Below are 15,374 nucleotides of genomic sequence, written 5' to 3'. Positions count from 1 at the left end.
GTAGGTCGTCGCAACATCCTAAAATCCAAGTGGACTGTGACGGCCCGTCACACCTGTGACGGTCCGTCTTGCACCTCCGTCTTGACGGTCAGAGACTCGTTTCCCGTACCAATTTCTCAAGAGTTGAAGTGTTTTGCTACGGGAGCTTACGACGGCTCGTCGTGGATGTGACGGCACGTCCTGCAGGTCCGTCACAGATTACAGAGAGTCGATTTTCAGTACCAAATTTCAGAATTTCTAAGTATGCTGAAACGAGACCCTGCGACGGTCCGTCGTGCCTGTGACGTTCCGTCGTGGGGTCCGTTTCCTCATCCAATTTTCCAGAAATAAAATCTGCTGCTCAAAACGACTAAACAGGTCGTTACAAGAACTCTGTTGACCACTCCTTCAAAGAGTTGTGAGGTTGATGTTGTAGCTTTCTCTAATTTGCTTAATTTTTTTTTGAAGAGTTTTCTTGATTCCCCTAGAATGTCATGTGCATCCCCTATTTATAGTTGTAGGGGGTGGACAAGGTTTCATATGATTGGCTAAAGGATGTCATTTTGACACTTGGATCATTGTGATTCATTCTTGTATTTGACAGGAACTACCACCTTATTTCGACATGTGGCGTCACTTTGTTGGTTACGGATTACTAGTAATTGTGACACGTGGCATGGGTTTGGGTTTCAAAGTGAAATGGACCTTGGATTTGAATTTAATTAGATAGACTTAATCATTTGTAAAGCCCAAATGAATTATTCATCCCAAATGAAAATGGATTTCATTCAAATTTTGTATGAATTTGAATCAATAGAATTTATGTGTCTCTAAATGCCCCTTACTTCGAGACTTGTCAGCGTGGAGGCTTGCCGAAGTTTGGCGACAAGACTTCAAGTATTCATGAATGTTTTTCCTTTTTTTTTTAGACTTGTCAACGTGTAAGCTTGCCGAATTTGACAACTAGCGTTTATGTATTCATGAATATGTATTCATTTTTTAGAGACTTATCGACGTGTTGGCTTGCCGAATTTGACAGTTAAAGTTGGAGTCTTCATGAATTCAATGTTGAGACTTCAAGAGTAGTTGTTTCTTGTTGTCATATTCTAACTGGGCCACCACCAATAATTTCTTGTAGAAGCGTCAAGAATATTTTTTTTAAAAAAAACTTCTTGCTCGACAACCAATGGACCTTCTATATCGATTTTCAAAAAGATAGGTCTAGTGGGTAGTAGCACTTGCTAATTTCCATGTTGATCACCCTCTTCCCGGAAAATGGTAATCTTTAAATGAGTTACCTGATGAATATGCTTTTTTTACTGAAGAGTTGTCGACATGGACATAGTTCTTTGGTGGATCTGCACGCCGAGATGGAGCAGGGGCAGGAGTGGTGTTGATACCTGCAAAACAAATAATTTTACCATTCTCATTTGTTCTAGGTGAAACATATTCCAACAATGCTGCAGAATACCAAGATTTGTATTATGGGCCTTGAAATTTTATTGGGCCGAATTTATACAATTTATGTGTCTACACTCTTATATCAGCAAGAAAATGATAAAAGAAAGAAAATATTATAACAATACATTTAAAAAATTAATATAAAGGTCATAAATTAGTAATTTTAGCACTAATAAAAATAGACTTATAACTTTCATAATTTCATAGAAGATTAATTTAAAGAAGTATAAATCGGTAAAGAATACAAAAAAATAAAACAAATAAGAAAAAAATACATTATTCATATCCTTCTAAGACTTTAATTATAACAATATTTCTACTAAAAAGAAATATATAAGGTATAGAGTTCTTGATGATACCTCCTCTCCTATAACCAATCATAATTCAAAAGTCTTAATTATGATCAAGTGCTTAACTCCTAATGAATGAAACATAGTATATAAAATTTAAAATAATTTAAATTCCAAAAAGAGCAAGAAAAAGTTAAATGATTTCTTTACCACATAGATATGTCCGTCAGTTGGACTTTGTAAGTGCTAATAGTTAAAATTTATATTTATTACCAAATTTTTTTACAAAAGTAAAATACTAAAAAGGAATTCTAAATGTTGAATATTTGTGGAATATGAAAACAAATCCAGCACATTGAATTTAATGAACTAATGAGTGAGAATGTATTTCATTTTAATGAAATATTATTAGTATATAAGTAAATTTACTTTTAGTACCAATAATTAAAAGATTGGTGTTTAATTAAATACTCAAATGACTATTCAACCTATAAAAGAGAATTTGTATTTCAACTTTTAACTTTTTTATCATCCCAATTATAGTACACACACACACACACACACACACACACACACACGTACGCACACACACACGCACACACACACACACACACACACACACCCACACACACACACACACACACACACAATTGCCTAATGATTCACATCAACAGGAGGCAATTGGTAAATAATAATTACTTTTCCATGATGCTTATATAGATCTAGAGATTTGTCGGTTAACATGAAAAGTTGAAGAGTTATTTAATTTAATTTTCAGAAGTTAGTGATCTTAGATATTTGGAAGAGGAAAGATTAATCTTTTTTACTTATAGTTCAATACATTTAATTACTAATTATAGATAAAGGATAAAAAAGTTTAATTCATTTAACCACATAAATTATAGAGAAATAATAAAGTATCACGGATAAACACTTTGATTATCTAATTTTTTAGAAATAAAAACACTTTATCTAATTAACAAATGTAATTCCTTTAAACACAAGTGCTCTTAAAAGAATTAGACAAAGTCTGTCCATTTCTTGCCGGTAAGGACTATTTATTTGGCCGAAGATCATACAAAGTTGTATATTCAAGAAGCGATAAGACTTCATGGGGTTTCGGTCTCCATTATTTCAATAGAGATGCATTGTTTATTGCACAGTTCTTGAAATCCTTCTAGAAAGGTGTGGGTTTAAAAGTTAATTTGAGCACCGCTTTTCATTCTCACACAGATAGACAAAAAGAACATGCTATGAAGACCTAAGAAGATATATTTAGAGTTTGTGTGATCAACTTCAAGGGAAATTGGGATGATCACCTACCTCTCATTGAGTACGCTTACAACAATAGTTATCAATCAAGTATTCAAATGGCTCCATATGAAGATCTTTATGGAAGAAGGTGCAGATCTCCTATTGGGAGGTTTGAAGTTTGCAAAGAAGGGTTGGTAGGACAATATTTAGTTCACCAAGCTATGGAGAAAGTTAAAGTTATTAAAGAAAGGTTGAAGACAACACAAAGTAGCCAAAAGTCCTACACAGACGTTAGGAGGAGGCCATTGAAGTTTGAGGTTGATGATTGGGTGTATCTGAAGATTTCACTTATGAAAGGAGTTATGAGATTTGGTAAAAAGGTGAAACTTAGTCCCAGAAATATTGAACCTTATAGAATCTCCAAGAGAGTAGTAAATGTGACTTATCATTGGACCTACCCCAAGAGTTAGCAGCGGTTCATCCAGTATTCCATATTTCTATGTTGAAGAAGTGTTTGGGTGATCCTCCTTTGATAATACCAACAGAGTATGTTGGGATTAAGGATTTCCTATCCTATAAAGAAATTCCAATGCAGATTTTGGATCATCAAGTTCATAAGTTGAGGAAAAAGGAAGTTGTTTTAGTCAATGTCCTTTAGAGGAACTAATTCGTTTAAGAAGCAACTTGGGAAGCTGAGAATGATATAAAGAAGAGATATCCACATCTCTTTTGAATCCGGAGAGAATGCAGATCAAGGTACTAAATTCTCTTCTTATCACTTTATAAGATTGTTTATAGGCATGTTATTACTTTCTTTTGTTTGTGAGTGCTGAAATGATGTTACTACCCTTAGCTTAGTGAAAGAATTCTCATACGAGGACGAATGTTACCAATGGGGAGATATTGTAACATCTCGTACTTAAAATTAACTATGTTTAAGATAAGAAAAATAAGAATCATCAAATTTGGAAATAAGTAAGGAAATCTGGAAAATTTTCCAGATTTCAAAAGTGAGTTATAGTCATTTTCGAAAGACAATAACTTCTAGCTCAGGAGGTGTTTGACTGATTGATTTATATGAATATAGATCACGTAGGAATATCTTTACAACGATGCCAAGTGTGAACACTTTTGAGGTCGTATGAGGGAGATATGACTTTGAGAAGTTGGGTTGTTGTGCAGAGGAAATCCCAAATCTGGATTTGTTAAGGGTGTTTTGGTCTTTTCCTAAATAAATTATTAATTTCGTTTTAAGGGTAATAAATTGGGGTCTAAGCTGATCCCAATAAGTTTTAACAATTAGAAAATAAGTTAGGGCTTTGAAACAAAGGACAAAAGAGGAGAATGGAGAAGAAGATGCAAGAACGCGAAGAATTCATTGCGTGGAATTTGTGGGGTGATCCCTTTGAGGTATGTCGGATATTTTGTGTTGGGTTACTTCACCCACACATCATTTTGTTTCAGTTCAGCGAAATTGAGGATTTATTTCATGTTAGGAGTTAAGTTCTTGAAAGAACGTTTGACTTCTTGTTGATTGGATTGTTGGCGGTCATTGTTGATTAGATACTTGTTAATTCGAGTTATTTTGAGTTGAATTCAGTAGTTATTGATAGTACCAATGGTCCCAATCGATTAGTGAAAGATGTAGGAAGTTTTGGAGAGTGTAGAGATGGAAAACGAGTTGTAAAATTTGTTTGACACACCGAGGTAGAGGAAGGCGCGACGCGCCTCCAATGCACCAGAAATTTGACTTAGTCAACAAACGCCTCGCGTGGCATGCCACTATCAAGCTAGAATCAGTCCTCAAGCAACTTAGGCTGGCGCGGAGCGCCACTTGTAAGCTCGACCCGACGTTTTTTGTCCAGTTTTTGTTGTTTGGCGCTTTAAGGTCCTTCCAAGGTACATCCTCCAATGAATTATAATCACTTCAAATGATCTATAAATACCTAGAATCATCCAGGAACTCAAACTTAAAACATGAATCCATAATCCATTACAGGAAATTCAATATCAATGTCAAGGAAGTTAAGAGTCAAGTCGAAAGTTAAGAAGTAAGTTAAAGTTAAGTTATTAAAGGTTTTCAAGAGTCTTATTTAAACATTTTAACTTTGTTTTAAGACTCAAGTTTAAAGTCAAGAAAGAGTAAAGAGTTGAGTTAAATTCTCAAATGTTATAAGGGAACTATGTTTTCAACGTTTTGAGAATTAAAGGAAGCTAGACTTCCACAAAGCCTATGGATAGTTTTAATAGAAGAAAGAGGAAATTATCATTTTCAAAAGATCTTTTTAAAAACTATGTTTTGAGCACTTAACTCAAATAACAGAATCAGTATGTTTTAAAATACATAAGAGACAATATAAATATATATATATATATGTATATATGTGTGTGTGTGTGTTTGTGTGTGTGTGTATTGGAATTATATATATATATATTGGTAGTAGTATTGAGCACTGATGTAGGGATACGTGTTTAGAGTAACTCAAGTCGCCAAGTAAACCATGTAGCAATCATTGGTAGAAAAGGATCATAGTTTTTAGATGAACCCTTTTGATAATTTACTAGTGGAATCATTAGGCAGTTCAAGCCTATACTCTGGCAAAGTTAGGATGGTCGCGCAGCCTGGGCCGAGTAACGTTATATCATCACTATAGCTTTTATGTGATGGTTTTATATTAGAGAATATCCCATAGAAGTATTTTAGTTTCACATACATCAAATATTTGTATTTTTACATACACATCAGATATTATTTGAGTACTTCTATACATTAAGAGTTTACAACATGCTTTTAGTTATTATTTCTTTATATTGCAGTCACTTTTAAAATGTGTATTTAGAATATGAGTAAGTAGATCATGATTTTAGCAGAGACAAGGTAAATGTTCTTTCTTACTCCTTTTCAAGCCTAAGTGTTGTTTAACTTTCAAACTCCCATACTAGTACATTCGATGTACTAATACCAATTGGCCTGCATCATTTCATGATACAGACGCAGGTAACCAGGATCAGCACGCAGCGCACCGTTGGTTCTGTTAGCACTCCACAATCACTTGGTGATCCTCCTGTCTTTCGGAGGACATCCCTTATATTGATCTTCTAGCTTAGTAGTTCAGGCCCTAGAGTAAGATGTAGGGGTGTTCCAAATAGCGTATCGATATGAGTAATTATAAGTATATATATATATTATATATAACCTATGTTTATAAATCCCATAAATAGGGCGGACTGGTGTGTCTTGTCTGCATATATGTTATGTCAAAATGTATGTTTGTAGCTACGGCTAGAGTTTTGTAAGAACATTAATTAAATTAAATAATTAGCTACTAATTCTAGCTTAAGTCCATCTACCACATACTTAAGTTCCGTTACTACTTCATTTGCATTATATTGTTATTATGTTCCAAAATTTGTTGCTTATCTTGAGTTACAGACATATTATCTAAATGTTTTGGTAAATAACGACTCCGACACAGTAAAATTATTTTACCGCCTGCCTTCGTTATAAAGTTATACCGATTAAAAATCATTATAATTATGACAAACCTTGGTTAAAAGATACTTTTAGATACCCTCGCCAAAAAAAGATCAACAAACAAAAGGATTGTAGTATGGTTGATTCACCTCTTTCTCCTGAATCCCTTTTTGGGTTGTCAAAACAAACAACAGGATCAATTAACAGCTCACGGCCGTCCTCTTCCACCTCATTTTCACAGAAGAGATGTTCAGTAACAGAATAACAATCCTCATCTCCATGCCCAGTTCCATCACATACAACAGCAGCAGAAAAGTGAAGATGAACAACAAAGCGGACATCGAAATCATAAACGAGATCGTGACGATAACTTCAGTTTAAATCCTGATCAATCTGGTTCCCTTGTAAGCAAAGGAAACACTATTGGAGAAGTGAGTAGAAGACCAAGAGGAAGACCAGCTGGTTAAAATAACAAACCAAAACCACCAATTATTATCACTTGTGATAGCGCCAACGCTTTGAGATCTCATGTAATGGAAATCGCTACTGGATGTGATATACAAGAAAGTATATCAAACTTCGCCACAAGAAGACAACGAGGTGTTTGAATATTAAGTGGCAGCGGAACTGTTACAAACGTTACAATTAGGTACTCACAATTTAATTTTTATTTTTAAATTTTTTTTATTTTTGTATTCAATTCTCACTTTAATTTACTTGTGTTGACACAAGTGTCATTTTAGCCATGTCTAGGGTGTAGGTATGTGTGTGTATATATATATATATATATATATATATATATATATATAAAGTAATTACTAACAACTTTCTATGAAATAATTTCTAATGATTTTCTTTGAAATATTTTTCTCTATTAAAGTTTGACTTTACACCTTATTTTTGGTATTTAGTACAGTATATTATAATTATTAATTAGTATATAAATAATTCGATATTTTAATTTAGTTTGAAGGTTATATGGTAATTCAACAAAGAAATTGAACCATTGTGCCTAGATGCAATAATTTAAATAAAATTTATTATTTATCTTAAATTGATTATATATATTAATATTTAGTTTTGTTTAGGGATTATATAAGGGTATAATGGTAATTAAACTTTTAACTAAGAAGCTTCCCACTTATTAATATATGATGATATGATATATGATATATGATTATAGCTATGAGCGTTGCTTTGTCCTTATACAATTGTCTTGTCTTCACCTCTGTGTTCTTTGAATCACTTATGTAATTTGTGAGTTGTTATTCTAAAATATAATATGAATCACAAATTCTTGATTCAACCACAACAAGAGATTAGGTTGCCATTTTTGTAACTTTTACACATTTAATTTCTTTGGATGTAGCATCAAAGTTATGTATCTCTCCATCATTCTTCTCTATAGTATCAACACAAAATGCAAACATTGCAAATCTAGAATCATATTTTTTACCTTTAAATAGAGTTTACACCCATATCGTTCTTAATTTTCAATTGAGGTGAGTAATTTTCTATCATGTATCGAATTTCCATGTTTTTTCTAATTTTATTGATCTCCAACATCGCTGAAATGTTGGCTTTGAGATTCGTAAATGAAAATATTTGTCCAACAACAATTTCATCACATTTGTAACCTTCATGACTCATCTCGCTTACTCAAATTCTTGAATATCTCAACAACATCAATACATTCATACTATATCAACCAATTTTGTCGTGTAATTTGAATATTTCACTATTTGGGCAGGAATGGAGAGTTGTTGGAGATGACGGAAATTTGGATTTTAAAATTTGTGAATCGTAATAATTAAAATAAATTTTATGTTTATTTTTCTTATTAAATGCAACTGCCAACTACCGTGATGTATCACACCTAATGTATAGTGAAACTTATGTATAGGGATGACTTTTGTTTTATGAATTTTTTGTAAAATAGTAAAGAGTAGGGATAGGACAACCCCAGCCCGGTGACTTGACGTCATCACAAGCCAAAATTCTCTTTAAAAATTTTATTCCAACAAATAGACTTCCCTTATATTAAGTCGTATGCTTTCCACCTTCCTCTTACGAATTATGCCTTTAACAAATCTTCCTCATTCACTTCCTGTAACTCCTCCTTCATGTGCACAACTTCCCATTACTTCTAATAGATGTTATCCTTCTCCCATGTTGCCTTCAACACAGTGATCAATGTCGCCAATTCGCAACCCAAACATTGTGCTCTTAACCTACACTCTTCAAATTAAGCATTACATTGTTTATTTACTCTCTTACCCTCATACCCAGTGCCTTAATTCCCAATTACCCATCAATGGTGCATTAGCGCTGCATCTCACTCACCAACCTCCATTAAAGTGTCTCAAACCTAGACCACATTCTGCACAGTGCAAGAAACGATGGAAAAATTTTCCTATTTACCAGATCTATATTTGCACATAAATAACACTACCCATTCGCATCAAAACTCAAAACAGAAATGGTGTCAACAGAAGCCTTATGAACTCCTTTTAAATATCGTACGTCTTATCTAAAAGGCCCGTACAAATTCATACATCAAATTCTCAGTTCTTGTGCCCTCTTGTTGAAGATGTGAAGCACGCCGTGTTCCCACGACCTCACGGCCTACCGAATTTTCTTTCCCTGAATATAAAGTCGTTCAACATGACACTGGAAATTCCTCCGAACTCTGCAGGTATTTCACTTTATCAATCTATACTATTGCTATCAAGAATTTAGGTGCCCTTTGTTTGAAGACATACACAAACCCCACTGCAAATTCCTACTAAATATCCCAATTTCTTCACAATCTCACGGTTTTACACTTTTCTTCCCCTAAATGTATGTTTTACCGATGGATATAGAAGACAAGTTACAAATAAACTTAATTTTTTATTAAGAAAATCAATAATGGGTACTGATCTCTGCCGTATATAAATAACCTTCAAGAACATGTCGCCTTTTGTATTACTACTTTTACTGTCGTTTATAATTATCCTTCAAAAAAACCTTGCCTTTTGAATTGCTGACCTAATTAGTTAATGGTTATTGGAAGCTTAATTAAGTTAGTTAAGAACATATATCAGGACCCTAACCTAATTAGACTAACCTAAGCTCTGATAATTCACAAACCCAAATTCTCTACCATCTCTCTACTTTCTCTCTCTAGTTGAAGACCTCCATTGAAGACCAAGATAGGGGTGGGTTCAAGTGCTGAAAAGGGTAGAATTTCTCCATCAATTTGTAAGGTATGATATTCCTTTCACCTTTGAGACCTCTTTCCTCAAAGGGTTCCATCAAATTGACTTCAAAAGTTGGCTTTTCAAGTGGTCTTTTCCAATCTCAAAATTTATTTCGTGAATTGATTTGTTTATGATTTATTTTGTATATTATGAATAGATTAACATTTATTTTAACTTAATTATGTTAATTATTGTTGTATTGGTCTAGTTTTTAGAGGATGACATATTCCCCTTAACCTTAGGTTATGATCTTGATATGAATTCTGTAATGTTGGTTAAATTGAATTTGTTATCGGTTGAATTACTACTAGATGATGATATTATATGAATTATGAATATATTAGGGTGAATTATAGTCCTATCATGCTATTTATTGAGTAATTTTTTTATATTATGACTTTGACCTAAGTCTCTTATCTTAAACTTTGAACTAGAGATCGATTGTGATGTAGTGATTCAATTAACCTTGTTATCATGTTGGTTATTGTTTTGTGATGATATTACAACCTTATTGGTTTTAGTTAAGTGTTGATGGTAAGACCTTGATGATGGATTATGAAGAAGGCTTGGTAAGTCTTGTGATCCCTACTCTTTACTTCAATTATGGTTAATTGTGGTTAAGTGATGATGTGGTACTGAAGTATGTATGATACTAAGATTAATAGGGTAGATATGATGTTTAATTGAAATGTCTTGACTATGGTTTGTGAGGTGTTCTCTAAAATTTAAATATTATAAGGATGGTGATAACTTAGCAATGTGTCTTATCATGATGTGAATATGTTAAAGTGCTTAGCTCACTTATATGGATTGTAATGAAAGGACAATACTCATGCAATTTTTATTGAGCTATGATGATGATGTTTATATAAGGGATAGAACCTATGACCTACATTAAGCTATGTTTATTAATAAAGGTACTAAGGAAATTTCAAAAAGGGAATCTAACTTAGCATTGAGTGCACTAGAGTAAGGAGTGTCCTTTCCCACATGGGAAAGGTAGGATCACTAATGTACTCTTGAGATTTGAGACTCCAATGCATGCATAATAAGGAGGGTCCCAACTATATCTCCTAGTTCTTTATCTATGTTGCCCCCATAGGAATACTAGCTAGTGGATCCACGAAGTTGCTATATTCATGTTTCGGTACTACCTTGGCAAGTAGTATGCCTTGTTTTGGTGTAGTATTCCATGACACCGGATTTCTCATTAGCCCATTTGATCTATGTCGGTTAAGGAAAGTTGTTCCCGAAAGGTAAAATGAACTAAAGGATTGAACTCTAACTAAGATGACCTAAGGGGTTTAGCATAGTCTAGACAAGGGTATGGGACTCTACCTATATATCGCACTAGTTTGCCTTAAGGGAAGTCTAAGGAGGATGTTCTTATGTATGTATATGCTTATTAATGTAAATAATATGTAAATGATGATCTTACATGTAAATGACACTATGTGATGTTGATTTACTATAATGACCATGTACTTGGTCTCTATTGCTAAAGTATGATATTATGTACTCTTCATGTTATATTATGTGAAGTTGGACATTGGTTATGGTTCTTGCTAGGTTTACTTGATTAGGTAAGGTTATAGGGCTTTGCTTATTCATTCCACAAGTGTATTCAAGAGGGTGATGAGTAATGGTCCCGCTTTAATTATAATGAAATATACTCTTATTCATGTTTGTGCTATTATAACTTGATTATAGAGTTACTTTGACTATGTGTTAATTTATGTGATGTGCATGCTGCCTTGACTAGACTCTGTTTTGTTGGTCTTGTGATGTACATGCCTATAATTTAATGAATATCTTTTATTTATTGGTATGGTATTCTTGAATGTGAATTAGGCTTTCCAAAGTAAATTTTATACCTTTATGAATTGTCCCATTTCTTATCATGATTTCATGATATGTTTGCATATGGTCTCATACTTAGTACAAGTTGTGTACTTACCCCATTTTCTCCCTTTTCCCAAACATTTTAAGTTCCGGTCATTGAAGGGATTTTGAGACGTCTTTGAAGGAAGACTTGGAACTGTCATTCATCCAAGTTGTGTAGGTCCTCACATTACGAGGGAAATGCCAATATCAAAATTATAAAGTTGTTTTAGTTTTTAAGACTCTTATCTTCTCTCATTTTCTTTGAGTACTAAACATTGTATGACCTATGCATGGTCTTTTTATATTGATGTATGGGCTACTCCGAAATTATTACACTATTGGTATATGGTTATGAGATGAGACATGTTTTTGAAACTATCTTATATTATATATATACATATATATATGTGTGTCTGTGTGTGTGTGTGTGTGTTTGTGTATGTGTGTGTGTGTGTATATATATATATGTGTGTGTGTGTGTGTGTCTATATATATATATATATATACGTGTAATAAAACTAGAAGACTAAGTAATCTTCCTATATGAAGGGTCTATGTATGCTCGATATAACTATTATGTGTTTGTAAAGGTATATGTAAATCTCCATGTAGTAGTAATGAAAATTTTTAAAATTTTTCGTATTTTAACCTATAAATGTAATGAAGTAGACTAAGAGGGTAGTCTTTGTGCTCAAAGAGGATGACGACGCCAGTTACATCAAGGGGGTACTCCCAGGATATGACATTTGTACAAACTCTATGAATAAAAATATACTTTTGCAATATTTAGACTTTTAACCTATGTTGATCAAACTTAGAGCAAAAGAAGAGAATATTCGACAATTTCCTCGTAAGAACAAGTAGGAGGTTTTCTTCAGTTCCATCCCCAAAATTGAAGTATTTCTCTATAGATTTCATCACTTGTATGTGGGATTTAACTAGTACCTTCCTTTCATCCACTTGGTCCTTAGAATTCAGTAAGATTCTTCATCCTTCATATCTTGTTTAGATCTAGAGTTTCTAAAACCTTGATGAATTATTGTGACATAGCTGTTATAATGTTCCTAATAAGATTATCATGTTTTAAATGTTCATTGTCAGTATTTAAATGTTGCATTCTCATTTCCAATAATCTAGTTATATTGTGTCATACACATTTCAATTTGGAGTAGGCTTAGCATTGAGTTAAATTAGGGTTCAGTGTACCCTCGTAGTGTCAAAACTACGTGCCCCTGTAGGAGTATAAATCCCATCATTAGGCATCAAATTAAGTAATCATACGAGTACTGCCTTTATACTCTGGAATGAAAATGTATTTTAGGTCCTTTCAATGGGGAGCATACATCGGACTCCACGTTTAGCTCATGTTATTTGATGTCGGTTAATAGTAGCTCCCACAATCAGACTCTAGTGCATTTGACGAGGTTTTCAATATTTTAGTATTCAGTCTAAGGATTTTAATAATTAGTACTTCCTCATTAAATTTAGATTAGTTCATTTCAATGTATTTCAGTATTTACATTATGTTCAGATGCGTCATTTCTCTGTTATCCTTGTTCAACTTACATATTTTTTCAGTTATATTCTTATCTCGCATTCTCCTTACATTCCAAGTACTGACGCATACTCAGAGCTACATCCTTTCATGATGCATGTTAAGGTACTCAGCATTAAGATTACGCATATATTTGTTCTCTATCCATACTCAGCAGCATTAGGGGTTTGTCCCCACAGTTTGAGAACAATAGACATGTTTTCCATTTTAGTCTTTTATTTCAGTTTCAGTTTTTCCAGGGACATGTCCCAACAAATCGAATTAGTTAGAGACTTTCTTAGATATAGTTTTATATTCATCTTTAGCATTTGAGTTATTGTGTAGTATCAGTTAACATTTAGAAGTTTATTATATATTTAGATTTGTATGAGTGTTTCCCATCTTTCAGTTATCTCATAATTTAAGTTGTTGCATAGTATCCTGTGTTCAGTATTTATAGTATGCTTATGATATGCCAGCTCAGGGTTAGCTTGGTGTCATTCGTGATCCTAGATCCCGTGTTTACGCCAATGGGATAGCCGCAACGCGTGTCAGTTTTCCATCAATACACACAAAGATTCATGAATAAAATTGATAAATCTTAATATTTCCTGTTTTTACTAAGACAAAATGTCTTACAAAATTATTTTAGAAAGAACCAAATAGAGATCATTAATTTAGTAATAGATACTACTAAAAGTATTGAATTCGCTATGGGATTTGTCAGTAATCATAATCCATCACTAAAAACCACCTTGCTCATTCATGAATTTTCTCTTCTTTTTTTTTTTTTTTTTTTTGCACTAATCCATAGCTAAAAAAAATTAGCATGAAATTTTATTTTTCATCTATGAAATTTCATCCATCTTAATTCCTTATTTTCTAGTAGGTTAATATACCCTTAGACCAATATCTCATCAAGGATGAACGACAACTTTAAGATATCAATATATACTCGAAAAAAAACAAAGAAGTGGTTAATTTCATAAATTTTTATATAATTATGACCTTCCCACTAAGATCATATAACTATGGAAATTTCGTGAAAAAGTAATCAGAAAATGCCTACCTAATTAACTTACACAAAGTCATGTAGCCGAAAAATCCAACTTTATTTTTCACTCTACATAAATAATCTAACTGTTTTGGTTTACTCATTTTTGCTTGTCTACTTGAGACTGTGTTTTCATTATATCATTAAATTGAGCTAAGAGACTGCAATATAATCTTATAGTTCCAATATAACCATTCTTAAGCTACGTAAATGTGTAAAAACTAATCCTAAACTTTTGGCTCTACACCTGCATGTTCTTTTTATCATGAATTTAGGTTATTTTTATCTGACTTGAATCATCATAAATTCTAACTTATGTGAAAGAGAGAGACATGACTTACTAGGAATTGGATCAATAAGCTCAGGGGTAAGCTCCGTGTTTGCTGGAAGAGAATCTGCTATTTGACAAATATATTGATCTAGTCACATAACCAAGCGAAAAAAGGGATTCTCTTGAAGTATGAATTATTATGACCATGAATCCTCCTTTTATTTCTTATGAGACTAGAGAGAATTTTCTCTTGCACTAGGGACTAGAAAGTCATCTCTCTCTCCTTCACTTAAAACACAACCTATGATGATTCAAGTCAGACAAAAAATAACGAAACTTAATGATAAAAAGACCATGTAGGGTATAGAGCCTTAAGTCTAGGATTAGTATTTAAACATTCATATAGCTTGAGAATGATTATATTAATATAAGATTGAATTATATTGATGATGTAGGTTCAGGTTCTCAACATTTAGATCACGCATAGATCAATTCTCATTCCATACTCAAAAACATTAATGGTGAGTCCTCATATATTGAGGACAATGGACATGTTTATTTCTTTTTTAGTTGTGATGATGACATGTCCCAACAACTCTATTTAGTTAGAGACTTTTTAAAACATAGTTTTAGATTTAGCTTTAGCATTTAACACATAGAATTTCAATATATATTCAGATCAGTATTGGGTATGTCCCATCTTCCAATAATCTCATGATTTAAGCTTCTGCATTGTATCTTTGTCACGACCCAAAACCGGGACCGCGACTGGCACCCACAATTTCCCTCCTATGTGAGCGAACCAACCAATCTAACCCTTATCATTTTAACATATATCAACAGAAAACAATGCGGAAGACTTAAACTCATTAAATAAAACAAATCAACATCTATTAATTCCCCAAAATCTGGAAGTCATCATCACAAGAA

At 33.0% G+C, this 15,374-nt stretch overlaps 1 protein-coding gene across 1 annotated transcript in view; it reads right to left on the bottom strand.

Moving 5' to 3' along the window:
- Positions 1–1,236: 1,236 nt before the first annotated feature.
- The window catches only part of LOC114076885, a 20,318-nt gene continuing 6,180 nt past the window's right edge, over positions 1,237–15,374 (bottom strand). Inside the window, exons 3-4 of the mRNA XM_027916584.1 lie at positions 6,609–6,687; positions 1,237–1,379 (exon numbers count right to left, since the gene is read on the bottom strand). Of these exons, the coding sequence (XP_027772385.1) occupies positions 1,237–1,379; positions 6,609–6,687 (222 nt within the window). The remainder of the gene's footprint in view (positions 1,380–6,608; positions 6,688–15,374) is intronic.

This window comes from Solanum pennellii, chromosome 4 (genome assembly GCF_001406875.1).
Source record: "Solanum pennellii chromosome 4, SPENNV200".
NCBI lineage: Eukaryota > Viridiplantae > Streptophyta > Magnoliopsida > Solanales > Solanaceae > Solanum > Solanum pennellii.
This window is presented reverse-complemented; position numbering and strand designations above follow the sequence as displayed.